At 54.2% G+C, this 27942-nt stretch overlaps 1 protein-coding gene and 1 pseudogene across 2 annotated transcripts; one reads left to right on the top strand and one right to left on the bottom strand.

Moving 5' to 3' along the window:
• Positions 1-207: 207 nt before the first annotated feature.
• TKT (transketolase) lies at positions 208-27001 on the bottom strand. Its single transcript, XM_082638769.1, has 14 exons — positions 26808-27001; positions 17576-17693; positions 16642-16755; positions 15742-15839; positions 11307-11498; positions 9343-9461; positions 7677-7870; positions 6767-6931; positions 5452-5608; positions 3503-3633; positions 2814-2897; positions 2612-2705; positions 1193-1315; positions 208-497 (listed from the first exon to the last, which is right to left on the bottom strand). The coding sequence occupies exons 1-14, from the start codon at positions 26912-26914 to the stop codon at positions 322-324; spliced, it is 1872 nt and encodes a 623-aa protein (XP_082494895.1). The 5' UTR covers positions 26915-27001; the 3' UTR covers positions 208-321.
• On the top strand, positions 3660-5445 carry LOC309813705 (dihydrofolate reductase-like; annotated as a pseudogene). Its single transcript has one exon. The product of its transcript is annotated as a dihydrofolate reductase-like (transcript).
• Positions 27002-27942: the final 941 nt, after the last annotated feature.

Here is a 27942-nt window from a genome sequence, read left to right as displayed (position 1 = left end):
CCCTAGACCCCTGGGGCCGGGCCAGCTGAGGGTGAGGGTTTCCGCCTCTGGGCTGGAAGGCAGGTTGCAGGCGAACCTGGTGGTGCTTGGGAAACAGCAGCAGCTCAGAACCAACTGCGCCAACCTCCCTACTTCTCCCTCCACCCTTCTTCCTCTGAACCAGCACTGGCTGCATTCACACCAAAGAAAAAACATTTCAGGAGCCAATTCATTTTTCTCAAAACGTATATTTATGACTCCTCTCGGTACATCTTTGAGCACCTCTGCCAGGATCTCAGGAATGTGTAGAACTCACTCCCACGCTGTACCCCACACCCCCCACTAGGCCTTGGTGACCAGGCCCCGCACGGCTTGCGCGATGGCGTCCTTGTCAATGCCGAACATCTTGAGCAGCTCTGTTGGTTTCCCGCTTCTTGGCACCTTGCTGACAGCCAGGCGAGTGACAGTGACGCCAGGCTCGCCCACTACTGCAGAGGCCACTGCCTCACCTATGCCACCTGGACAAAGGGAGGGAGGTGAGTCAGGCGATGCGGCCTCAGGTGAGCAGTGGGTGGGTCCCCAGAGCCCCTAGCTGCCCCCGGGGCCCTGGATCAGTCTGAGTTTATTCCCTTTCCCAAGGATGGGGGGATGGCATATATACCAACCACCCTGCCCCACGGCTGTAGCCAGAGCAGACATCACCAATCACAGTACTTATTTTTTTCATAAGCCCAAATATGGCCTCTGAATCATATTTAACACCATCCTCTGGGCAGCTGTCATCAACATCTGCACTTGATCTCGGGGTCTAAGCCCGTCTGTTCCTCTGGGGCCTGCCTTGGAGGAGAGAGCGGTGTGTATTTGTAGAGGATGGCTTTGTGAAAAACTCATTAAAGCCAGAAATTTGTGTCGCTTTCCCAGTTTGATTCTGCACAACAGCCTTAACTTTCAGGTACTTCAGGGACATGACCACTGTGTGCTCTTAGCACGGCTGGAACCCTCTCGGGCTTCCTGGGTCAGGCAGGGATCCAAGGAGCCATTCCAGCCATTGAGTTCAAGGGTCCCCAGGCCAAGCCTGAGGTCTGTTAAGAGGCCAAGTCCCAGCTGCTCTGGGTTTCCTGGGCCGCAGCTACCCTCCTGGGGCTGGGATAAAGGAGGATGTCCAGCCCTGTGCCCCCAGCCCTCCCAACCTGTGTGTCCCTGGCTCTCTCACCTTCACAGTAGTGGTCCTCCACGGTGACGATCCTGCCCTTGGTAGCACGGGCGCTGTCGAGAATGAGCTTCTTGTCCAGGGGCTTGATGGTGAAAGGGTCCAACACGCGAATGTTGATCTTCTCTGTGAGGGGAGGAGAAGTGGGGCGGGCTGAGGGGAAGGAGCTGGGCGCCGTGGGTCTGCCCTTTGGGGGCCTTTGATGGGCACCCTGCGAGGGGGCCTGTCACACAGCTGCCCACCCCCGATGGCTCGGCCACCTCCTCTGTTGATCTGTGATGCCCGTGTCCTCCGCACCCACCACTCCACCTCGGAGCCTCCCTGGCCTGACAGGAGCAGCAGGTCTCAGGCAGGAAGAGGAGCGCCTCTCTCTCCCCTCACGCCCTGCGCTGCAGGATCTTGGCCTTTGGACCGACTGTCAGGGAAAGCCAGAGGGACGGCCGCCCCCAGGGGTCCGCCCTGAGGTAAAGTGAGGGCATGTGGGGTGGTGGGGAGGGGAGCTGTGGCTGCAGGCAGGGCGGTGTCAGGTCAGGAGGATGGGTCAACCCTCCCCCTGGATCTCCAGCCCGTCTCGCTCCTGCTCTGGCCCTCCCCCCAGTTCCTCAGAGCTCTGTTCCTTCTGCCTGGGCCTCTTCGATACCCTCTTTGCTTATCAGTTCCTACTCACATCTGAGGTCATTTTCTTTTCTTTTTTTAAATTTATCTTTGGCTGCACTGGGTCTTCGTTGCTGTGTGTGGGCTTTCTCTAGTTGCGGTGCCTTGTCTTGTTGCAGAGCATGGGCTCTAGGCGCGTGGGCTTCAGTAGTTGTGGCACATGGGCTCAGTAGTTGTGACTCCCAGGCTCTAGAGCGCAGGCTCGGTAGTTGTGGCGCACGGGCTTAGTTGCTCTGCGGCATGTGGGATCTTCCTGCACCAGGGCCTGAACCATGTCCCCTGCACTGGCAGGTGGATTCTTAACCACTGCGCCACCGGGGAAGCCCTGAGGTCATTTTTCTAAGGACACCCGTGTCCGCCCTCTCCTGGGTGCTCAGCACAGCTGAAATCTGTTGTGATTCTACTGCAGGGGAGGCTAATGCCTGTCTTCCCTACAGCTAACACTTGTGAGCTCGCAATGATGATAATAATGCCAGGTCACGTTTATTAAATCCTCAGGACAGCCCCGTGGGGAAGGTGACAGTACCTCCATCATGGGTGGGGAAACGAGGCACAATGATGCTGAATAACGTACTTAATTAGAAGCCAGCTAAGTAGATTCAGGCTCCAGGGCCTCGATCTGGCCACCATGCTGGGCACACAGTGAGTGCTCCAAGCCTGGCTTTTAGTAATATTCTCATCATTTAATTAGACGAGATTTTTCTTCACCCAAGACCGGGTCTGCAGTTAGCACCCCATCTAAGACTTTGTGGGTCCCGCCCTCCTTACCTTTCTTTAGCAGGTCAGCAGCAGCCAAGGCCTCATGCAGGGTCACCCCCGCCCCGATCACAGTCACCTGGTCGTCCCTGCTCTTCAGGACCACCTGGGGGCAACATGGGGGCCAGTGAGGCTCAAAGTCTGGTAGACTGGGGTGGATCCCAACCTCAGGCTCTCTCTTGTGGGGTCTCACTGGGGCATAAACCACACTGACCTTGGCCTGTCCGATTTGGAAATCCTCATTGTTGTTGTAGATGATGGCGTTTTCTGGGCGGCTGGTCCGGATGAAGCAGATGCCCTGGAATGAAACAGAATAACTGAGGATTTCAGGACACAGGACTTCCAACCTTGAGGACTGGAGTCTTTCCTCTGCAGCACGTGCCTCTCCAAATATTCCTCCTGCGTGACAGCCAGCCCCAAGCCCCAGATGGAAGATAACTTCTCCATCAGGTAGACTGGCCTCCAAGGACTATACCCCCTCTGCCCCCCGCCCCAGAGTGTTGTGGCTTGCCCCCTGCCCTCAGAGGGATGAGAGCCATATGAGACATTCCAGTCAATGGCAGCGTGGCTCTTGTTCAGGACTCAGTTCATTCTGTCTTGGAGAATCCAACTCAGGGAGGGCAGACAGGCATCAACTGCTGGATTGGCAGGGGCTGCCAGGATGCTCAGTGGTGAAAGAGAGCGGTGATCAATTAGCAATGTCTGCCACGCAGCAGGAAGGGTGGTGTGTATTTCATTTTTCCTGGTCTAACTCCTGCAAGTCACACCACCAGTGCACGGTCAGGAGACACACCACTCTGGGGCAGCAAATGACCAGCTCTGGGCCTGCATGCTAGCCTCCCTTCCCGTCCCTTTAGGGAAGCGCTAGCTGCCAGCTGAAGAAAGAACAGTCAAGTGACCCACCTTTCTATTGGCTGCTAATTCCACTGCCTTCTCCGTAGACACCCCATCGCTTGGGTAAAAGACGGTTGACATGGGGAGAGACCGAAACATAGCCAGATCTTCCAGGGCCATCTGGGAGGGCCCATCTTCCCCTAGGGTGTGGGAGAGGATATGCTGAAGTAAGACCTCATGCATGGAATGGAATCCTGGCCCCAAACCCTGTTTCAGAAGTCCGGGGACAGAATTTCGCACCAAGCTGGTGGGCTATCCCTGGCAGTGTGACGTGCTAGCTCGGAAGTGTTTTCTGCCACCGTCATGGTTCGTCTGTTAAACTGCATTGTCGCTGTGTCCCAGAACATGGGCATCGGCAAGAATGGGGACCTGCCCTGGCCCCCGCTCAGGTAAACAGAATTTGGTGATTATGGGTGGGGAAACCTGGTTCTCCATTCCAGAGAAGAATCGACCTTTAAAGGACAGAATTAATATAGTTCTCAGTAGAGAACTCACGGAACCTCCAAAGGGAGCTCATTTTCTTGCTGAAAGTCTGGATGATGCCTTAAAACTTATTGAGCAACCAGAATTAACAAATAAAGTGGACACGGTTTGGATAGTGGGAGGCAGTTCCGTTTATAAGATATCCAGGTGTTCCTTCTGATGTCCAGGAGGAGAAAGGCATTAAGTACAAATTTGAAGTATATAAAAAGAACAATTAATGTGAAAGTGATTTCTGATCTATTTCAAGCCTCCTCCTCCCTGCCCCAAAAAATTATGTATTTTTTGTTGTGGAGACTTTTATTGACTTTAGATCTATGGATAATTATTTCTAAGCAAAGTACTTTTATTCCCCATTAATCTTCACTAGACTGTATCAGATACCATTTGTGAAACATTTCTTGCTGTAACTGCCCGAATGCCCATCAAGCATCAAGAATAGGTGACCAGCACGTGCCTAGGGTAGAATATCTACCAAGACAGCCCAAAGTGGCAGAGTCCCCTGGTAGCATGAGTTGAAACCAGAGCCTATAGAGCTAGGAGCTAGGCAGATGGGTCCAAAGGTCAGAAATGGATTATAAACAGAAGAGCTAGCATACAGTTATTAAAATTAGATCAAAAGAGGGACTGTGAATTACTTTATATCACACTTTTGAAAAAAATTCTGTTCACTCAGACTAGGAGTCAGTAAGTTGAAAACTGCAGGATATTCCACAGAGCTAGTAAAGAGGCAGGTATGAGACTACCTTTTCGGTGGTTAAAGGAGAAGGTTTGAGACCTTAAAAAACTTTGTTTCTGATCTTCAATGAGATTGCATGGGATGTTACAATGATAGAATAAGAATTGGCTGCTCTTTACAAAAAAGAATAACCTAATGTCAAGCATAATGGCTAAAATTAAAAATTCAAAGAGGTAAAAATTGAGAATGAATATTGCTAGAAACCAAAATTAGTAAGTTAGAAACTAAACTTCACAGAATTAAAAAATGAAAATTAAAACATGTTTTACCCATCACTTTAGCAAAGATTTAGATTAAGTATCCAAAAAAAAAAAAAAAGCATTTTCTGCCTTATAAATTGGTACAACCTTTTTAGAGTGTAAGTTAGCAATATCAATTAAAATTCAAAGTATTCTGGATTTGGACCCAGAACTTCCACTTCTAGAAATTAATCCTGAACAAAGAAATGGACCCAAGAGTATTTGTTGCAACTTTCTTTTTCAAACTTGGAAACAGCCCGAATGTTGATCAATAAGAAATAACTAACCAGTATGTCTATAAAATGTAACATCTGCAGCAGTTAAAAAGAATGAAGTACTGACAGAAAAATGCCAAAAATTGCTAAGTAAAAGAAGCAAATTGTGTGTAATACTCAAAATGTTTAATAAATGTTCATGTGTGGGAAAAAGCAAAAAAAAAAAAAAAAAAAAAAGAACTCCGGGGACGTCACAGGTGTGAGCACCCGGCCGCAGCTCCTTACCAATGGACACGCCGCAGTGGGAGCCGCAGAGGTTGATGTTGCTCTCGGAGATGGCTGCCATGCGAATCTGGTCAAAGGCCCGCGTAAAGAAGGCTGCAAAGGTGCTGCAGAAGGGCACCGTCCTGTCACGTGTGGCACAGCCCACGGCGACGCTCACCTTGAGGCAGAGTGGGTGGTGTCAGCCCCGAGGAGGGAGAGGGTGGTCAGGGGGCCCAGGACCCCCAGGGCCACCTCTTGGGAGGTGAGGGTTCCGTCATCCTAGTAACTGTTAATTCTCCTCCTCCCATGCAAGTGATCCTGTGCACCCACGGACTCCACAGTCTGTTTCCAAACTCCTTCAACTTGAAATAGTAATTTCACAAGTTCTCTTAAAATCACTGTCCTGGGGAACACTTTTCTAGCAAAAGCCTTTCACAGAGCAGGCTATTAAGCTTGGGCATGGACGGTCCATCCTTCCCAGGCCTCTGCAAGTCTCCTCCACCATCTCCCTGCCACCCCAAGGCCTCTGCAGAGACCAGCCCTCGCAACCCCTCTGCATGCCCAGAGGCCCCAGGCCCCAAATGCTGGCCCAGAAGCACTGAGTGCAGGCACTGGTTCTAAATTGGCATCACCTCCACAGCTCTGAAACCCACCAGCTGACAGGAGCCCTCCTTCCCCAGCCCCCCACCCCCCGGCCCCAGACCCTCCAGCTGCCAAGGCTGGAAGCCAGAGACAACTTCAGGTTCAGGTGGAGGAAGAACTCTGGATGCAGCAGAGTCAGGTGGTCTCCAGAGGGAGGAAGCTCCCAGTTCCTAGAAGCCTGCAGGCCAGGCTGGGCTCCTCGGCCAGGATATTTTGAAAAACAGGACAAAACACTGTTCCTTATTTAACAACCATAGATCCTGACAAGGAGCTGTTAACCCAACTGTGTGCATGGCAGAGGTCCACAAAGTTCTCTCAACTCTGTATTCCACAGGGTGGCAAGGGCCAAAGCCTTGTGCATAAAAGGGCCCAGCAGACTTTGGCTGCTCGTTCCAGCCTCTTGGCTGTGCCTGCCCTTCCGCCTGGACGGCCCTTTACCCCCAGAGAAAGCCCATCCACCACAATGACTGGCCTGCGTGCAGCATCCCCTGCTCAGCTCCCCTGTGTGCACTCACCCAGCCCTTGGGTGTCACAACACCCCTCCCCCACCAGTTACTTGAGGTCAAGGGTCAACGCTGGGTCCTAGCTGTTTCTAGGGCCTAGCAGGCACCTGGCACTGCCAAACACGGCTGCTCAAGGGAACAGGAGGGGTTCAGCCCTGCCCCTGCACCCCTCAGACCCCAGCTGCACCCACCATGTTCTGCTCAGCAATGTAGCACTCGATGAAGCGGTCTGGGTGCTCCTTTTTGAAGAGTTCTGAGAAGGTAGAATTCTTGGTGTCCCCGTCCAGGGCGATGATGCGGTCGCTGGCGTGGCCCAGCTTGGCCAGGGCCTGCCCATAAGCCTTGCGGGTGGCTATCTGTAGGGAGGAGAGTGGGAAGGCTGAGCACCTCGGGGGCATGTGGCCTGGAGCCCAGCTCAGCCTCTGGGCCATAGCTTCCACCAGGGAGGAAAAGGGTAAAAACAGGAGCAGAAAAAGGAAGCCCAGCAGCATATGGCCCTGTGGAAACTTCTGTAAGGTTGCCAATAAGAACTTAAAACGATGAATGTCTTGGGTGCAGGCTCTTGTCTCCAGCCCGGCTATGAACCATCTGAGCTGGAAAAGATGTCCTAACACCCCCATTTCCCCAGCCCTGTAAAAGAGGCCTGTGAACTCGCCCAACTCTGCACGAGAATACACTGAGGGCCTGGCAGTCAGAAAGCCTGACTCAGGTGGCACTGATGGGTCCACAAGCGGGAGTGCCCAGAGCCGGGCAGGCCTGCCCTTTGCCTTTGCCTGGCCAGAGGTGGGGGAGTCCTGAGCACAGGCCAAGGCCGTGATGGACTGGGGCTGGGGGGGGACTCAGAAGCTGTCAGCTTTGATCCCAGTAGCTTGCTGTGTGACTATGGGCAAATCCCTTGCCCTCTCTGAGCCCCTCTGCATGTAAATAATTCCAGAGCTGGCTGGCCCCATGAAAGAACTGGCAGGAGCACCCGCTGAGGGTCCCTCCTCAGCCCGAACTCATCTGATCTCTCTTCCCTTTCCCAGCCCCGGCCCCGGGGAACCAGAGAACTGCTGCCACCCGAGCCCCACCAGTCCAGAAAAGTGGGGCCCAACCGGGTACCTTGTCCCCAACTTTGTAGCTGGGTGGGGTGGGCATTCGGATGTTGGTGATGTCCACTGAGGGCGTGTCCTCTTGCGGGGGTTTCGCCAGGATCTTCTTTTTGCTCTGGATCTGGCTGTAGATTTCCTGGATGATCTGATCAGCCATGTTTTTGGGGAGGGGCTTCCCATGCCAAGACTCCTTATCTTCTACCCCTATGGGTACAATGTAGGAGGGCAGAGGGACAGGTAAGGTGAAAGCTCCCAGAGGGCCAGGAAGCTGCTCGAGGGGGCCTAACCCCCCACACGTCAAGGGCAGGCCACCATGGGGGTCAGGGAAGGAGGACCATGGTGAGCAGCACTCAACTGCAGGCCCCTGTTGAGTAGCGGCCCAGTCCCCCAGGAGCTCCCAGTGGGGAGGGGGCATGTGTGGTAGATGAATGTTGCTGGCATGCCACTCCATCCCATTCCCCTTGCATCACCTCCCCATCCCAAGCCTGCACAGCGTGGGGTCTGCTGTAGAAATCACACTCAGTTTGTTGAATAGGTTGGGAGAGGAAGCTGAGGCCTAGGGCGGGGGCAGCACCGCCAAGGTCACCTATGCATCAGTGAGCAGCAGACGGGGCTCTGTAAGCCCGCAGGTGCATCCCCTGCCGTGGCATCTTGCCGTACGGGAACCAGTGAGACTTAATAACCCTCTCCTCTAAGGTCACCTCAGATGTCACCACAGCCTGGAGAAAGCCAAGGACTAACCCTCCCAAGCAGCCCCCAGGAGCTATGAGGTTTCCAGATCCCACGTGGTAGTAACACCTGAGGGGTCAGCATCAGCAGCACTGAGGCCATAACTGATCCCAGAGTCCTCTCCCAGAAGGTTCCAGAGCTGTACACTTCTTCCCAGATACCAGTGAATATCCTCATTTACCTCAAGTCCACACAGGCAGAGGGGGACGTGACCCCTGGTGGGCAGGGGGAGAGCCGGGCACGTGGCACAGTGAAGCCAGCCCAGAGCCTGCAGTTAGCCCTTTTAGTGCCAGACTCCCTGTATCCCTGGGCAAGTCCCTGGCCACTTCTAGCCCCATCTTCCCATCGTTACAATGGGCAAGGGCCATCCCAGCCCCAAGCAAGGGTCTGGAGCCCGTGCCTAGGTGCTAGGGAGGGACTTATGTCTGCATGGCTCTCAGGCCAGGCACAGGAACCATCTTCCAGACGCTCCTGGGCTGCCCACCCGCACAGCCCTCTGAAATCAGTTTTCCATTGCATGAGGGGTACCCCGCTTGCCTCCTAGGGAAGAATCTAGGTCTCCCCAGGCTTTCCTGGGGCTCCCTGCATCAGCCCTTCGGCTCAGGGCAGACATCGGGAGCTGTCAAGGTCGCTCTGCAGATGTCAGGCAGGGAGTGTCCTCTCTCCTTACCCACAGTCCTTCCCAAGTCCTCCCTCTCCTCCTGCCTACACATGACCCCCAGTCAAGACCAGCCTAACCAGGCTCTAAATCCCAGCTCAGCCACGCTGCCCAGCAAGTCTCCTGCTCCCCCTTCCCTGGACTGTGTGCACTCCGCTGAGGAAGCAAGCGGCTGGCTCAACCCCAGACACGGGCTCTCAGAGGCACGCCTCCTAAACACCCCCCTCTTCAGTCAGCCTCAGGGCCCGGTCCCGGGGTGGTGGGTGGGAGGAGGCTCGAGCATACAGACCTGTGATGCCTCGACCCTTGAAGGTCTTGGCAATGATGGCCGTTGGCTGGTTCTTGACCTGCCCGAAGGCCTTACACAGCTCCTCCACGCTGTGTCCATCTACGATGACGGCGTGCCAGCTGGGGACAGAAAGAGGGCGTGAGGGGTGAGGGCCCTGAGAAGGGTCCTGGGGAAAGGCCCTGCCCTCACTCTACTGCACGGCTGCGATCTGGAAAAGAGCTGGAGGAGTTGGGGCACCTCAAACCTGCCGGTTTCCGATTTGGGTTTAATTTTCTCTTTTCACATTGTTTTACTTCCTCTTGTTTGCCTTTGAACGGATTTTCCTCCTCTCTCCTAAGTAATGCAAAGCCTAGTTCACTTATTGTCTTTCATTCCTGAGCTATTCATTTCCTACTGAAAGCTGCTTTTAGGACAATGCACTGGGTTTGGAATCTACTGCTAGATTTTTGATGAATTTTTATTTAAGGGACACATCCGATCACTCCATAGATGGTGGACGTGGTGCCGGAAACTTGAATAAATTAAGTCATGTTGTCAAACATCCAGAGGAAGGAGCCTTTCTCTTTCAGGCAATCCCTTCTGGGACACTTTTTGGCAGATTAATAGTAACAGAAGTAGCAGCTCGCACTTATTGAGTGCCCACTCTATGTAGGCACGGGGCTGAGCACATATTAACCCATTTAAACCTGTTGTTGGGCTTCCCTGGTGGTGCAGTGGTTAAGAATCCGCCTGCCAATGCAGGGGACACGGGTTCACACCCTGGTCCGGGAAGATCCCACGTGCCGCGGACCAGCTAAGCCCATGTGCCACAACTACTGAAGCCCGCGTGCCTAGAGCCCGTGCTCCCAACAGGAGAAGCCACCACAATGAGAAGCCCACGCACCGCAACAAAGAGTAGCCCCCACTTGATGCAACTAGAGAAAACCCATGCTCAGCAACGAACACCCAACGTAGCCAAACATAAATAAATAAAATAAATAAGGCAAATTATTAAAAACAAACAAAAACCTGTTGTTGTCCCCATTTTATAGACATGTAAGCTGACATACTGAAGGTGGAGTAATCTGTCCAAGGCCGCAAAGCAAGTTAAGTGATGAAACCAGGACTTAAGGAATCTGGCTTTGTAGCCACAAGGTTATGGACACAGACCCAAGGATGCTGCCGGGGTTATACTCCAAGTCCCCAGCCCGATGTGGCCTTGAGGAGGTCTGTTCCTGAGGCATGTTATGGCTGTTTCTTCCCCTGTCCAACAGAGAATCTTTCTTCTCTTCATTTTCTCCCTCTGTGAGGTCACTCAGAGTTAACAGCCCTGTGTCTGCTGTGTGATCAGGAACTGCAACTCCAACTCGACTTTCCCTGGTCATCGGCTCATCTATGAAGGGTGGCCTTGGAGGCCCTGGGCCCTCAGAGCCCAACTGCAGAACTTGTATTTGGGGTAGGGGAGGGACATCAAGGTGAGGCGCTCTCTGGCTGACACCCACCCAGATGGACCTCCCTGCTTTGTAACATGTGACTCTGAACTCACAACCATCCAAGGCCCATGGGGGAAATCTGGAAACCCTATCTCCCATTTCCCTATGAGAGGTCTGTTCCTCCTCCTGTCACAAGAGGTAACGAGTGGCCTGACGTACTGAGCGAGCCTGGTCCACACCGTGCACCTCCTGCCTCCTCACCCAAGAACAAGGTGAGGATGTGTGAGATCACGTTATGTGGATGCTCTGAGAGCCATCACACCACTCAACGTGCAAATAAAGGAACTTGCTCAGAGCTGGGCCTCAGCCCACAAATCCATGGCACTGGTCAGGGTGGCCACTTTAAGTCCAAATGCCCTGTGAGTCAGACCCTGAAGGGAGACCTTCTTTTGATGGGGCTTAACCTCTGGCTTCAGCCCCGGCATCTGCAAAGCTTCTGGCACAGAGGTCTCCTTTGCTATGAGGGTGCTCAGGCCACAGCCTCGTACGTACCCGAAGGCCTCGCAGCGCTTCTGGTAGACGTCCATCTGATGCTGCAGCGGGGTGGGGTCACTCTGGCCCAGGCGGTTGATGTCAAGAATGGCGACGAGGTTGTCCAGCTTGTAGACGGCTGCAAAGGCCATGGCCTCCCACACGGAGCCCTCTGACAGCTCGCCGTCTCCCAGCATGCAGTAGACACGGTAGCTGTGGGTGGGGGTGGGGGGTTAGAGACTGGCCCCCCTGCCTGGCCCACGTGCCCCTGGCCTTTCCCTCTGGGATGTGCAACAGCTGTGCCCACCCCAAGTCCACACCCAGTGAGGAAGGGGCTGTGAAGGAAGCTGTCAGGAGCTCCAGAAAGTAGCACCAGCTGCCAAGAAACAGCTCCAGACAGCAGTGTGGAGTGGTTAGGGCACGAAGAAAATGATGAGGTTCACACGGGCTGACTACTCACGCTGGGCGGGAGGGCCCTGAGCCGCCCACTACCGGGGTGCACCCACTTCTCTCCGCCTCACCGTGAACCAGGACTGCTGGGGGAGCCCTGGGACTCGCTCAGTGGGCCAGAGGGACAGAGGACCTTGCTGCTCAGAGGAGCTGGGCCAGGGAGGCCATCTGTGATGCACCCTAGAGGGAGGCTCCAGGGGAAGATGAGCACGCACGAGGGGCTTGAAGGCCGGGGTCACAGTGTGGGAAGGTGCCTCAAAGTATGGGCTCCTCCCAAACTGCTGGGGCTGGTTCTCACCCAAGACTAGAGCTGGGCCTAGGCTTTCTCCACCCCAGGAGCTATCTCCTGCCCTCAACACAGGCAGCCATGATTGTTCCAAAGGCAGTGTGACACGGTAAAAAGAGCAATGAACTTGGGATAAATTACCCAGAAACAGAACCTTCCCTGGCTGGGGAGGGTGGAGCCAAGGGGTGAGGCTGGAGGCAGGGAGACCAGTTCAGGGACCTTGACCCCAACGCCCAACCCCCCAACTCTGCTTAGCATTGAGTAACCCTCTCAAAGAAGGAAGGTAAGTGCAGTTGCTACTCCCAAAAAAACACACAGACAAGGAAACAGGCTCAAAGGTCAAGGCACCTGCCTGAAGATCATGCAGTTGGGGAGCAGCTGAGGGAGGATTCAAACACAGGCCTGACTGCCCAGCCCAGTCCGTCCACTCCTTGCTGACTAGGATCGCACACAGGGGGAGGGGCAGCAGGATGCCGAGACCCCCTTTCCCCTGCCCAGCGTCCAGATGCGTGACCCCAGGGAGCGAGGCTGGTACCTGGATGGCTCGGAGGGACACAGCCGCCCGCCCTGTTGCTGAGTGGGTTGGGCCTCCAGGCCTCCCTGCTGCAGGGCCAACGCAGGGGGAGCTGAAGAGAGGTGGGGACGGCTGTGGTGCTGTCAGCATGACTCAGCACCCCTGCAGGCCTCCAGGTCAGGGAGGGCTCCTGCATCCTCCCCTTGCCGTGCCAGGCCCGTACCTTCACTTCTGTGGCCTCCAGCAGGCCAGGCCACTGGTTCCCCCACAAGGAGCAGAAGGTCCCACTCACAGAGGCTTATCTGAAGCTGGGTCTTGCAGGCTGCAAGGGGGGCCCAAAGACACTGCAGGGGTGGGGTCTGGCACAGCAGCTCCCAAAAATGACCAACCTGATGGGGCTAAGCCAGAGAAGCTGGTAGGGAACTCGACTTCCCCAAAAAGGGATTCCAGGGAAGCAGACTGGCTGCCTTCCCAACCCCACACCCACTTCCAAGGAACCTGAACTGGGGCCAAGAGTGGAGTTCCAGCATAGCCTCAGACTCAAGTCAGGAGGGTGGCGTGGGGAGACACTGGGGGTGCTTGTGAACAGGAAAGGGGGCCCTGCAGAAGCCAGGGCTAACCCTGAGGCTGCATACTTCCTGAAGCTGTTAGATTCAGGGTAGGGCTACAAATGCCCACAGTCCTGAATTACCATGAAGAGAAGAGACCCTAACGAGAGGGCCAACATTTGCTGCAGGAGTTGGGAAACCACCTCAAATATCCAACAACAGATGACGGTCTAAACGTGTTACAGCATCCCCATAAAACAGAACAGTATCCAGTCATTAAAACTAGCTCTTGGACTTCCCTGGTGGCACAGTGGTTAATAATCCGCCTGCCAATGCAGGGGCACAGGTTCCAGCCCTGGTCCGGGAAGATCCCACATGCCGCGGAGCAACTAAGCCCGTGCGCTGCAACTATTGAGCCTGTGCTCTAGAGCTGGGAAGCCACAACTACTGAGCCCGCGTGCCACAACTACTGAGCCTGAGTGCCACAACTACTTAAGCCCACGCACCTAGAGCATGTGCTCCGCAACAAGAGAAGCCACCACAATGAGAAGCCTGCGCACCGCAACAAAGAGTAGTTCCCACTCGCCACAACTAGAGAAAAGCCCACGCACAGCAATGAAGACCCAACACAGCCAAAAATAAAAATAAAATAAAAAAAACAAACACTAGCTCTAGACAGGGTGTGAGAAAGTGTTCAGATTTTTCTAAAAAGCATTGGGTAAAATTGTATAAATACTAGGATTATAAATCCATTAAGTTTTTTCTCACAATAACATGGAGGAAATAGGATACATTGTTAAGTGAGACTGAAATGGGGGAGAGGTGGTTAGGAATAAGGAAGATGTTTGTTTCTTCTTTTTTTTTTTTTGGCCACACCTCGCAGTATGCAGGATCATCATTCCCCGACCAGAGACTGAACCCATGCCCCCTGCAATGGAAGCACAGTCTTAACTACTGGACTGCCAAGGAAGTCCCTTGTTTCTTTTTAATGCATTCCTGTATTTTAGATTAGTATGTATTTTATAATTAAAAAAATTATTTAAAAGAGAAATGGGGAATTCCCTGGAGGTCCAGTGGTTAGGACTCAGTGCTCTCGCTGCTGGGGCCCCAGGTTCGATCCCTGGTTGGGAACTAAGATCCCATAAGCCATGTAGTGCAACCAAAAAAAAAAAAAAAAAAAAAGAGAGAAATAGAAGAGAGCCAATTGGATGTGTGCTCCCTGGTTGATGGCTGGACAGACCTGACTGGAGGCTGGATCCAGGACCTCTGGCAGCTGGCGCAGCCTGGTAATTCCCTTAACCCCTCAGCCTTAGCCAACCCTGGCCACTGAGAACCCAGCTAAACGCTTTCTCCCTACACTGGCTTTTCCCATTATGTTAGGGTCAGGAAACGACCCTTCATGAGGAATTATTTCAAGCAACTGTAGAGAATAATTAACTCACAGCTCTGGTTCTGTGCCAAATAAAATACTCTTAAACACACATCCCATTCTTTGTGACTTTCTTCACTGCATGGTGAATCACTTCTGGGTGTAGCTGAGCCTGGCCCCAGAGCCCAGCCCGGGAGGCTATGCCATCAGGTAACACTGGCCTGAGTCTGGGAGGCCTCACAGCCCCAGCCCACCTCCTGGAGAGCTGTCTCAGGAGCTTCCCCTGCACACAGTAGGTGCTCACTAGGTGGAGCATCCAGTCAGGCTCCCTGTAGCCACCTGCCGCCTGCAGGCCAGACTCCCTCGGCCTCTCCTCTGGGAAGCTTCCCACCCACAGGGCTCCCTGAGCCTGCTGTGCTTCCCTCAGGCCCCTCAGAGCAGCCTGGGGACCCTGAATATGGACTCCAGATGCACACCCTGGGTTCACATCCTGCCTCCACCATAAGCAAACATCTTACCTCAGTTTCCCCACCTGTGAGAGGGGCAGCTGTACGCACCTTATCACCTTATCAAGGTGAAACCCTATAAAGCACAGAGTACAGGGCCCTAAACGGTAAAGGAATGCAGAAACCACTTTGACAGCCTGCAGCCAACACTCCTCCCCTCCGCAACAGAGACCTGTCTGCAGGCCACGGTGGATGGCCTTGTAGCTGAAACCTGCCTCGAGGGCCTTCTCTCCCAAATGGAGCAGCAAACCTCTCTGACCAGGCTGCTCACCCTCCACAGGCCACTCTCTCCAGGGTTCATCTCTTCCCTGGCTGACACGTGGGGGTCAGGGAGGCCCAGAAACACCCCCGGAACACCCCATTTTCTCCTTTCCCGAGGTAAAGGCGAGTGGCTCGGGCCTGGGTTCTCGGCACCTAGTCAGGCATTGAGAGGTGGGCCCACCTAAGACTTCCAGGGTCCAGGTGCCAGGCTTGGGGGCAACATGGGAACTCATGAGCCAAAGCGCTCTGGCCAAAGAGCACGTGGCTCTGGACGCAAGCCTGGCCCTACCGGTCACTATCCAGGGACACTGGGCAGGTCCCTTCACTCCTTTGAGCCCATTTCCTCATCTGAAAAGGGAGCTGGTCCTGGTACCAGCCTCATGCCACACATTCACGGTTAGTCACTCAATTCCTAGTCCGACCTGGGCAGGCAAGGAGGTGCTTGGGGGCAGCGAGTAAAGCTGGGCCACCAGGACCCCTCCCAAAACCATCGTGGGTGGGGGTGGGGAGTGGGAGTGTTACCTGGCTTTGTCGAAGTATTTGCCGGTGTAGGCCATCCCGCAAGCGGCCCCAAGGCCTTGGCCCAGGGAGCCCGTGGCCACGTCGGTGAAAGCTTGTTTCTGTCATGACAGAGGGCTACAGTTACTACAGGCAATGTTTCCCAGAAGTGTCTCCCAGGATTCTAGCCCTGTGGCCTTGGGAGCCTCGAAGCCACACCCCACCCATACCCAGGGTGCAGGCAGGTCTGCAGAAGGCAGAGTGTGACTTCTCATTATGCCCCTACAGCAGTAATTGTGGGTGTGGTTCAAATACCAGTTCGGGCCATGGGGAGCTGTGTGACCTCAGGCCACGGACTGAATCTCTTTGGGCCTTGGTTCCTTCATCTGTAAACAGAACCCACATTATTCACCTCACACAGTGGTTGGGAGAATTCATGACAAATCTGAAGTATTTGGCCCTAGTGGGTGGCCAGATGGGGCGTCACAGTTTCCATGGTAACCTCATGAACTCCAAACGTTTGCAGCGACCAGAGGAGCACACCAGGCCCCTTCTGTGGGTGTCACCAGCATCCTGCTGTGACCCCCTTAGAGAATCCCTGGTGAACCTCTTCTCCCAAGCTGTGTCTAAGTGGCCAGGGAGGCCCAGCAGGGAAGGGAAGCCGGTGTTTGGTGCCTGGGGAGAGGCCCTCCCTGCAGTTGACCCAGAGTGCCCTGGGCTGGGGCCTTAAAGGTCTCACCCTTCAGCACAAGCTTGGGGTAAACAGCGTGCCCCCAAACGCCTGCTTCTTCCTCCCTTTAATGCCCTCCTCTGCCCTCCAACACCCTCAGCTCCTCAGTGGGTGCCCTGCCCCCTTCCCGCATGCCTTGAGAAACAGGAAGTGGAAGCAGAGGCGTGGAGAGGCTCCTGGTGGGGTGCACTTACCGGGACAGGGTGCCCGTCCAAGTCAGAGCTGATCTTCCTCAGGTTCAGCAGCTCTGCCTCAGGCAGGAAGCCGGCTTCAGCCCAGACGGCATACAGGATGGGCGCTGCATGGCCCTGCAGGGGATGGACGGGGGCGGGGGGGGGGAGGGGGATGGGTCAGATGAGGAGCTGTTCCCGCCACGCCCCGAAACCCAGGGCCTAGCCAAACCGAACCTGCCGGCCCGGGTATCCCTTTCAGGAAAAGAAGCAAGTGAAGGCTACCTTCCCTCCTTTCATCCCTCTCCAGCCCAAGGTTCCCACAGCCAAGGCCGAGCAGGCCCTAGGACAGGTGCAGGGGGAGCGCAGCTGTGAGGCCCGAGGCCAAAACCCCAGCAGGCAGCCGGCCGCCCTAATCCCTGGGTTCTGGCATGTGAGCAGACTTGGACAGACTTCTAAGCTCTCATGCCTACCCCGAGAGACCAGAGGCCATGGAGCCAGGCCTGGGTACAGGTGGATTTCGGGGTTTCATGGCATAGTTTGTGGCTATGGTTCTCAAGCGGGGCAGCGGGGGGAGGTGGTCAGGGCGCACCATCCTAAACCCTACTGCAGGGCATCACCACTCTTGAGGGAGCGAGCGTGGCCTGGGTACTGGCCCAACAGAGATGCGTGTAGAAAGCCACAAAGCTATACCCCAGACCTGGACTTCAGTCCTGCCTGTCAACACCAAACACCAGACCATTTCCATTAACCCCTACGAATTCGGTTGTTTATTCCTTAGCTTGGGGTTAAGTTTACCAGCTGGGTCAGCACAGAGCAAGACACCGAGGGAGGGGCCGGATGGAGCAGGTGGAGAAGAGTGGTGAGGGGCTGGGTTCACACCAGGGAGGTAGGTCCCCTTCTCACCATTTCAGGGCCCACCCAGCCCCAGGTGAAGGTCAGAGGGCTGGCGTCCTACCTTGGAGAGCACAAAGCGGTCGTTGTGAGGGTTCTGGGGATCCATGGCCTTGTAGCGCATGGTGTGGAAGAAGAGGACAGCCATGATCTCGGCGGCGCTGCAGCATGACGTGGGGTGGCTGTGGCCCAGGAGAGAGACGAACGCATGCATCACAGCCCTGAACCCCTGATCTACAGGGCTTATCCCACGCCCACAGACAGGGACCTGGGGGTGCAGGTCCCAAGGAGTCACGGGCTTGGCTTGTCAGAGAGCCACGTGCTCCTCCCTCCTGGGAGGGTTACATGGGGTCTCAAGGAGGCACTGCTGGCAGCATGGGGGTTGCACCCTCCCAGGGGCCAACAGTCTGGACCCTCAAAGTCACGGTAATTGAAGAATTCTGGGGCTGGACTAGAGTAAGAAAGGAGGAGGGGTCCAGGAGACTGCGGTGGCCCCTCTATGAACAGTTAGCTAAGTCCCAGTGGGACTGCCCAGGACTCTGCCCACCTGTCAGGGCAACCTGGCCTCCCAGGCCCCCAGGGGTACTGGGCCTCCTACGGCCCTGGGCGGGGGCTAACGGACGAAGGCTCCCAGCAGCCCCCACCCACCGGGTTGGTAGTCTGAAAACTGGGCCTTCGGACTCTCCAAGAGCATCACTGGGCTACTCGGCAGGCTTTTAATGGGCATTTTGAGGGCTGGTATAGCCACCAGGAACCATGTTTTTGCACAGAATTTAAAAGGCAAAGCAATCTCTTGTCTTCTACAAAGGCTACAATCCTGGAAAAAATTAAAACTCCTTCTGCCTGAGACAGGGCTGGGCTGGGGCTGACAGCAGCAAGCACCTGCCCTTCCAGGCCTGGGCCGGTGGGGTCAACGGGTCTCCCTTTTCTAGGCTCTTGTTCTATTTGCTGCACAGTTATCTGAATGGCTCCTGGGCAAAGGACTTAACCAGAGAACGTACAAGGATTATGTCTTAGAGATGTGACTTATTCAGGTTTCTTAGGACCCACTTGGTTGATTCAGCCCCAGCCCCCAGGAGTGGAGACTGGGGTTCCCGGCAGGACATGCTGTGATTCCTGAAGCCCTCTGGTCCGCAGCTTGATTACAACGTCAGCCTCAGGGCACGTGCCTCCCAGCCGCTCCCTCCATGCAGCTCAGCACAGCCTTCTGCCGCTGCTCTGAGGTCCTTCATACTAAAACATGCCCACTGCCAAACTCAAGGGCACATGCACCACCTGGAGTTCCGTGGGCCTCCCTCCTCCCTGCCAGCTGGCTCCCACCACGGGTTAGGGGTGAGTCACTCCCAGAGCAGACACATTAGTAGAGAAATCCGGAACTGTCCATGCTGGTTTAGTACCCACATCCCCAGCACACAATCGTCTTATACTTAACCATTTCTACGAACTCCTGGTCATGGGGAAAGACACTAGACCTGAAAGAGGGAGGTGAGGAAATGTGAACGAGAAACCTTTCCCTGCCTGGCAGGAACCCAACTCCCTTGTCCCTAGCGCAAAATTCAGCTGGGGGACACCCCAGTCAACACCAGCCAGGCTGACCTCTTACCCTTCCCCTCCTAGGGCAACCCCATCCCTGAGGAACCCTCTTTCAAAAGTCATGACCCTGTTAGGAGAACAGTGGGGGAAGGATGTGGGTGGAGAGCAGGCCAAACTGCTCCAAGAGAAAGAAGGCAGACACGGACAGGAGCTTGGCCTGCCCTGCCCACCTGGCGGTTCCCAGGAAGGGGCTTCAGGCAGAAAGGGCTGTGACACAAGCACTTTCTGCACATGGTGGAAGTGTGCCTGGCCCAGGCAAAGCTGACGTGGTGGGAGGGAGGTCACCCATGAAGAGACACCGGAAGTTGAAAAGTAGTTGATTTGAACCCTTCCTTGCGAGACCCATGGGGGTTGAGCCTATATTTCCTCCAAAGCCTGCATCCCGGACACACTACTAGCCCTACCTTCATACCTGCCAAATAAAAACATACAGGATAAGGGATCCTTGGGGGCCGGGTGTCTGCTCCACCCCACCCCAGAGCTTTCAGGGAACTCCCTCTGAGAGGTGTCCCAGGGTGGGGATATGGGCCACTCAGGCTGTGACTTTAGCACATGCTTCACCTCCCTGAGGCTCAGCTTCCTCACTTGTAAATGGGGTGCTGTGTGCAGATGGCAGGGGGTCCCTAAGACAATGAACTCAAAGTGCCCAGGTTACCATCAGCCACCACCATCTGCTGGAAGACCAGATGCCACACTTCTCAGTGCCTCCAACTCCTCATCTGCAGGCTGGGACCGCGACCCTCTGCGGACCACGGGGCAGGCAGGAGGGAAGAAATAAGCTGAGAATTGAGATGGGGCTCTGCAAACCGTAAACTGCTGAACACACGGGAGACAGTTACTTTTAGGTGTAACTTACTAGAGGAACTTCAGCGTACAGAGTCTGTGGTCTGAGGGCCTGAGATTCTCCTGTAACCCCAGCCTGCCCTGGGGGGACAACTGTGGGTGGGGGCCCACCCCAAGGTGCTGTACAGGACAAACCCATGAATGTAAACTGGCAAGAGGCAGGGAGGGGTGTGGGCAAGGTGGGAGGCTGCAGGGAACTTTATCCACTACACAACTCTTTGTGATGCGTGGGGGTAATAAGTTTGTTCCAAAACCTGTCCACTTACTCCTAATTAGTTCAATCTATGAAGGTGGTGCTGAGGCCTTAGAGCTGGGCCTAGGTAAGTCTCCCAAGGGCCCCCCACCTCTGGGAGGACATTCTTCCAGATGTCCCCACCACCACCCTTCCCTTCAGCATTCACTCTGCTTGCTCACAGGTTTCCCTGCAGAAAAAGTGCAGAGAAGATCCCTCACCCCCTGGCTGGGCACCTCTCCATTATCAACAGATAAAGCTGCCAGCTGCTGGAAGATGGCCCTTCTCCCACCCTACACACGTCATACACATGCCTCAAGGCCTCAGAAAATGAACCAGGGAGGTGAGCACTACAACAGCCTCTCCAATGCTTAAAAATACGAAGAAAAATAATCTGTTATGAAGAAAGTACCCGAAGGAAAAAGTAAGAAATATGAGTTGAAAACCAACAGTTAAGGTCCAACCTAAAAAGTTAAAAAATACAGTGAGCTCAAAGACAGTAGAAAGATAAAAAATGGAAATTTATGAAATAGGAAGCAAATGTACAATGTTTAAAAATCGAAGTCAAGAGCTAGCTCTTCAAAAAAGAAAAAAAAGGGACTTCCCTGGTGGCGCAGTGGTTAAGAATCTGCCTGCCAATGCAGGGGACACGGGTTTGAGCCCTGGTCCGGGAAGATCCCACATGCCACAGAGCAGCTATGCCTGTGCACCACAACTGCTGAGCCTGCGCTCAAGAGCCCGTGAGCCACAACTACTGAGCCCATGCAGCCCAGAGCCCGTGCTCCGCAACAAGAGAAGCCACCACAATGAGAAGCCCGCGCACCGCAACGAAGAGTAGTCTCCGCTGGCCTCAACAAGAGAAAGCCCGCGCACAGCAACGAAGACCCAACGCAGCCAAAAATTATAAAGAGGATATTTCATGACAGTATATTCCTATAATGGAATACTATGCAGCAACCTCAACAAGATCTCACAAATACGACACGTGAACAAAGCACACTGCTGACAGATCTCTACAGCAGGGAAGACCATACTGTTTATGAATTTATACAAACATTATAAGACTATAAGGAAAACAATAAAATGCAAAACTCAGTGTATAGTTCTTTCTGGGGGAAACCCTCCTTCTGTGAGGAGGGAGAGACACCCAGCAGGTTCTAAAGCACTGTAACGTCCTAGTTCTTAAGCCTGGAGGTACACCCAGGTTAGTTATTTATAACATGTACATCATTTATATTCTTTTTTAGGTATATATTAAAAAAAAATACTCAGGGGACTTCCCTAGTGGCATTCTTAACTAGTGGTTAAGAATCCGCCTGCCAATGCCGGGGACACGGGTTCGATCCCTGGTCTGGGAAGATCCCACATACCGCGGAGCGACGAAGCCCGTGCGCCACAACTACTGAGCCTGTGCTCTGGAGCCTTCGAGCCACAGCTACTGAAGCCCATGCGCCTAGAGCCCGTTCTCCGCAACAAGAGAAGCCACCACAGTGAGAAGCCCACGCACCACAACAAAGAGTAGCCCCCACTCACCACAACTAGAGAAAGCCTGCGCGCAGCAATGAAGACCCAATGCAGCCAAAAATAAATAAATAAAATAAAATTTATATATTAAAAAAAAAACATTAAAAAAGAAAATACTCAGGCAAGAGAACCTCAGGATGCCAGGACACAAGCCATCCTTGTTTTTCCTGTTCCTAGAACCACCTGGGCTGGCTCCTGCCTGGAAAGACTGCCTCCACACCTCAGACTGTGAAGAAACAGAGCTATGCCCCACACCACTCCCTCCAAGAAGCCCTCCCTGACCACACTATCTAAAATACCTTCTTCAAGACTTCCCTGGCGGTCCACCGGTTAAGACTCCACGCTTCCACTGCAGTGGGCTTGCGTTTAATCCTTGGTCGGGGAACTAAGATCCCGCAAACCGCGTTAAAAAAAAAAACAAAAAAAACCCTTTTATCCCCTCACTCATACCTGCCGCCAACTGACATTATGTGGCTATTTGTTGCCTGTCTATTCTAGGTGCAACTCCAGCTCCAGGAGGGCAGGGAGTTTGAGCCTTTTCACTGTTGTAGCCTCGGGCCTGAAGAGCATCTGGAACAAAGACTGCACAAATAAATGATGTATCCTGGCTCCAAGACTCTAGGGATGTGACCTCTCTGCGCCTCAGTTTCCTCAATGTAAGATGGAGACAGTAACAGAATCTGACTGAATGAGGTAGTATTTGTGGGTAAAGAGCTTGACACAGTGCATAGGAAAACGGCAACTGCTCAGTAAACATCAGCTTTAAAAATACCAGATACGAAGTTAAACCTCCTTCTCATTTTGAGGATGGGACCACTAAGGTCCACAGAAGGGGGAAGTACCTTGCCCAAGGTCACACAGTCTACCATCAGAAGAGCTAGGAGAAAAGCAAAATGCTAAGAGAAAGTGAAGAATGGATAAACAAAATGTAGTATATCCAAACAATGGACTATTCAGCAATAAAAAGAAACGAAGTACTAATTCATGCTACAACATAATGACCTTCCAAATATTGTGCTAAGTGAAAAAAGCCAGACCCCCAAAGACCTCATTCTGTAGGATTCCATTTATATGAAATATCCAGAAGAGTTAAAATGGGAAGTGGTAAATTCACTAAAACTTATTGTAAATCAGTGTCAATATACTAAATTTACTAAAAGCCACTGGACCATACACTAAGAATGTTATGATATGAAAATTATACCTCACTAGAGCTATAAAAGGATGATCTTTAAAAGGAAAAAGGTGCTCAGAGCCCAGTAGAGGAAATACTTGAGCAGCCACACTCCCTTACCCAGTTGTGCAGCCCTCAGAGATTACAGCCAGGCCATGGGTGAGACTGACTTCTGAGCAAGAAGGCCAAACAGTGCAGGCCCCCACCAGCTAGACCCCACATGCTGGGGCAATCGCCAGCTCCCACCAGCCCACCCCATGGAGTGGACTTCACCTCACTGTTCAGGGCAGGAGCACAGAGTCTGCCTAAGGACCCAGCGTCCAGGGCTGGTAGCTGTAGTCTGTGGCAATAAGGGAGTTCCTGAATTTGTGAGACTGGGCTCTAGTGATAACAGGCCTCTGCCTAAAGAGGCAAAGTCAAGGGGAGTCAGAGCTGGTGGTCCAGGGGCCACAGTGTGATCAGCTCATGGGAAGACAGGAGAACATCTCAGACCCTAGCCAGGTGGCTGCACCAGGTTCCCAGCTTCAGGAAGCACTGCCCATCAGCCCTGCTGAGTTCAGAGGCAAAGAACAGGGTCATTGCAGGACAGCCGGGTGTCCTCACACAGAGTTGGGAAATGCCGCTGCTGGGGTAATCTCAACGGGCTTGCTCTTGCCTCAGTCAGGGCCAAGCTGGGGTGAAGACAGCCCGAATGGAGAAGCAGGCCCAGGCAGCAGTTTTCTGCCCAGAGAGGCTGGGCCAACAGGGGCCCTCTGAGCACTCAAAGCCTCTCTAAGCACCAGAGCTGGGTAGCAGGGAGGGATATACTTCCAGCCACTTCAAGGTCACGTGAACCCCCCAGGACATGAAACCCACAACAGGAGGTGGCAGGACCCCAGAGCTTGCTCATTCTGGTCCCCCAGCCCCACCCCGGAGAAACCCAGTTCAAAAACCACCTATCTGTGAACTTCTCCTTTAGAGATGGGGAAACTGAGGCCCTGGGACGGGAAGGGTCTTTCTGACAAGGGCACAGCCAGTCGGAACACAGCCAGGGTTAGATTCGTCTCCTTGTGCCCACCAGCCAGGCCTGGCCAGACCTTATGTTCCCGAGTATCCACCCCAACACTGTGGGTCAGAGCCCCGGGGACTTCTAAGCACAGCCCGCGCCTCCAGATCTGGGCCTGACTCTGATGGCGTCCTCAGATGACACTCAGCACTGTTTGGATAATGCCAGTCTAGCCCGCTTGGTGAGAACTCAGAAATCTCCACCATGAGCCTCAGCAGTAAGGGCCCCTCTGACAAGGCCATCAAGTCTCATCTTTTAAAGCCTGGATGAGCTGGACCCTTGCCACGGCTGCCACAGCTCCCCCAGCACGCAGAGGGAGGGGCAGGTGACCTGGAGAAGCTGTGGGTGTTGCCACAAGGAGCCCTCTGTGCAGGCTCTGTCCCTCAGCTCCTCGGACACAGAGGCCAGTGTCCTCACTTCCCGGGCCTGGTGACGTCCACTATCACTTGGTCAGTGATGGCACAGGAAGGGGAAAGCTACCAAGATATCAGGACTTCACCGAATCCTCAACACCACGGCCTGGTCCTCACTGATCCAATGTCAGTCCAGCCTCCGCAGTGACCATGAAAAGACTTTGGCCAAAGTGCTGTTTCACCACTGGGGGTGTAAGCTCCCCCAGAAAGGAGACAACCTGACAGGATGGTCACTTTGGCCATGACTGCACAGAGCCAGGGCCTCAAAGCTGAGCCTTCACTTGATGGACCGCACCCATTGCTGTGAGGGAATAGTCGGCCTCAAAACAAACATCTGGAGACCTGTTCAAGTCTTCCTTTACTGGTTTTTTTTTTTGTGCACAGAGCTCTTGGCACACGCCTTTCAAAATCTCTTGTGACAGAGGTAGTAATAGTAACGTTACTTCCTTCTGAAAAATTAAGTTTTTTCTAAGTATTTCTTTTTTTTTTTTGGCCTTACAGCATGTTTTTTTCTAAGTATTTCTTTCCTGCATTTTTTTCGCATGCTTAAAACGAACAGGATTCACTGTATCTTGCACTTTTTCTTTTTGTAAATGGACACTGAGTTCAGTGAGTTCCTCCCTAAGGCATTACAATGTAAACCTGGGTGTAACTTAGTTGCCAATCCAGTATCTTTTCCCCATAGAAATCAGAGTTTAACTATCTAACAAAGACCCAGGAGACCCATTGGACAGCATGGAACAGCTATGGGCAAGTCACAATGACCAGCTTGGGCAAGTCACTTAACACACTAGCCTCACTTTCCTCATCTATAAAATGTGATATGACAGCATCTGTCTCATAGGGTTCTTCTCAGAATCCATAAAATAATATTAGCAATAAAGGATGCTCTGTGTCCTACCAGGGATACTTATCGACCACTCAGGAACCCTGTAACTGTCTACAGGTTTTATCTAGACCTGTAAGATGCTCAGAAGTGTAACACTATTTTGTGTCCCTCCAGCTAGGCCGACAGGAATCTAGCTAGAGAGCTCCTAGCGTACAGCAGGGCTCGACAAGGTTCTGCAGGGCAAACGATCCCCTGAAGTGGTCAAGGGAAGGGGACCCAGTAGTACTCACCAAGCAATATAGGTGTGCAGACCTACTGTGTGCCAGGCGGGGGAGAGGGCACCAAGAGTAAGCCAGATCCCTGCCTGGCCAAGGGGTACCCCGCATGATCGGGTATCAGCCAGAAGCAAGAATCTTGTCTTTGTTCTAAAGAGAAGACTTGGCTGGGAAGGTTTCTGGAAACCATCCCCCACCCAGACTTCAAAATCATTTCATGAACCCATCACATGCTGTCTGGGCAGCCTCATGCCCCGCCCCAAAGGGCTGGAATCCTGAAAACCACTCAGTGTGTAGGCGCTACTACTGTTCCCATTTTACAGAGCGGGAAACAGGCTCTGAAGCGACTCACTAGCTGACCCTCTCAACTACCCCACCTGATGCCTCCAGCTGCACAGTCGCCAGTTATCATTACTGTCCCTTGCAACTGGCCATCTTCAGAGAAGGCTCCTTGGGATGGGCAACAGCCTTTCTCCATCTTCTGAGCCATTAGGGCTGACGGGAAAGAACGCTGGGGGATGGGCCTCTGACTTGAGGAAAGTGCACCTGGAGGCTGGCCCTGCATGTTCACTCCAAGGCCCTGGGGCTTGGTTCTTGGTTCTCTTAACTTTCCAAGTCTCCCCTCCTCCACCCCATCCCCTCCTCATGCCCCCACCCCAGAGGAGATCCTACACTTTCCCTCACAAGGGATGCCAGGGTTCTGCATCCACGTGGCCACCTTCCTCCTCGCTCCCCACTTCTGGAGTCTCAGCACCCCTGCTCCAAAGCCAAGAGTGGCAAGAATGTGCCTCTGAACAGGAATGTGAGGTGAAGAAGGGGACGGGTAGTTTGAGGTAGGGACAAGGCCGGGGCCCCCAGGCTCCTCTGCAAGATGAGGGGTTAACACAGGCGGCACGGGTTCAAATTCCAGCTCTCGCCGCGTGCGACCCCGGGCAACTGAAAAATTCGGAGCTTCAGTTTCCTCACGTGTGGGTGGAACATTACCAGTTACCAGGGTGGAAAGGGTCCAGGGGTCGCGCGTGCCGAGGGTACAGGGCTTGTCTCTTGGTGAGTGGGCACTAATGGTGGCCTTCCCGGGACGGCCGGCGAGGGGCCTCCGCAGTGCGTAGCCGCGCGTCCCCTGCGCCTTACAGCAGCGGGGAATGAGGAGCCGAGCCGGCCTGAGGCCTGCTGGGAGCCGGGCCCCAGCAGGCGGAAGCCGGGCCGAACGCGGGCGCGGCGGAAGGCTCCTGCGGCGCTGACCTGCGAGGCGCGCGCTCCGCCATCTGACCGCGCCCCCGGCCGCCTCCCTCGTGGTGGCACCGTGCAGCGCGACATGGAGCCGGCGTGCCCGCGGCCCCGGCGCCCTCGCCCTGCGCCCCCACTCACCCCGAGCCAGCCGCCGTGGTGGCCTGGATGGAACTGATGCGCAGGCGGTTGGCCGTGTCCTTCAGGGCCTGCAGCTTCTGCTGGTCTGGCTTATGGTAGGCCTCCATGGCGCGGCCGGGCGAACGGGCGGGTGGGGAGGCCGAGGCCGAGGAGACTCAGTGCAGCGTAGCTGCAGGCAACTGCTAAGGCCGGACGCAGCGCGGGGGCGCGTTAAGAGTCCTGGGAGCCGCCCGCGGGGGCGGGGCGCCGGCATCACCCCAGGTTGCCCCGCCCCGCCCCGCCCCCAGACCCGCGGAGGCAGCCCCGCCCCAGCCCTCCGGCGCTGTTAGGAGACCGAGGCCGTCGGGAGCTGGCGAGTCTCTGGACCCAGCCCGATGCTGTCCACCCGCCTAACCTCTCCGTCCCTCTTTCCTTACCCCGAAATCTGCGGGGCAGCTGCGGGCTGCCAGGCTCCTGTGAGTCAGGCTGCACTGCCATGCCAAGATTAACCACCGATACAAATAATGTGATAATAACTGCAGGTTCTAGGCCCGGCTCAGGGTTCAACTGTTGACTCGCATGTTCACTGCAGACTGCTCTCCTTCCTCCACAAAGCCCTGGAGTGAAACTGAGAGGGGAGGCTTCATTGATTATCCCTTAGTAAAAATGAGCAAACTGAAACTGGCAAGGTCAATTAAGGTCACAGGGCTGGTGCGTGCAGGGGGCTCTGCCCTAGCAAACACGCCCTATCCTCAAGCCCCAGCCCCAGAGAGGGACCCCAGGGCTTGAGGAGCCTGTAGGAGGATGAGGATTATGAAAATGAGAATACATATTAGTAGTAACGATAATATCAGCTAATGTTAACTGAGAAATTACTAGAGGCAAACCCTTCACAAGTTATTAGGGCCTAATAACACTGCTGACTCTTAGGGAGATCACTGGGTTTGGTTTCCAGGTCTATAGGGACAGGAGAACCCACCTCTGCTCTTACCAGGTCCCCTGGTCCCCAGGGGGACGAGGGTCCCCCGAGTGGGAGTAGGGAGGGGACCGTCATCACAGATATTGTCGGTGGAGTTCACCCACCCCACATGCCTCAGGAGGCTGATACCCTTTACCACGTCTTATATAGGAAGAAGCTCCATTTTACAGAGGACAG

This window comes from Mesoplodon mirus, assembly GCF_964341445.2.
Source record: "Mesoplodon mirus genome assembly, chromosome: 12".
Classification (NCBI taxonomy): Eukaryota; Metazoa; Chordata; class Mammalia; order Artiodactyla; family Ziphiidae; genus Mesoplodon; species Mesoplodon mirus.
The sequence above is the reverse complement of the archived record's forward strand: the minus strand, read 5'-3'. Positions and strand labels throughout refer to the sequence as shown.

Bases quoted from the DNA above. Each gene is read 5' to 3' on its own strand.
- TKT (XM_082638769.1), bottom strand. From the start codon at position 26,914: ATGGAGGCCTACCATAAGCCAGACCAGCAGAAGCTGCAGGCCCTGAAG. The intron at 11,499-15,741 runs GTAACACTCCCA...CCCCACCCACAG, and splicing joins AAATACTTCGACAAAGCCAG to CTACCGTGTCTACTGCATGC. The intron at 9,462-11,306 runs GTACGTACGAGG...TTCTGTCCCCAG, and splicing joins AAGCGCTGCGAGGCCTTCGG to CTGGCACGCCGTCATCGTAG.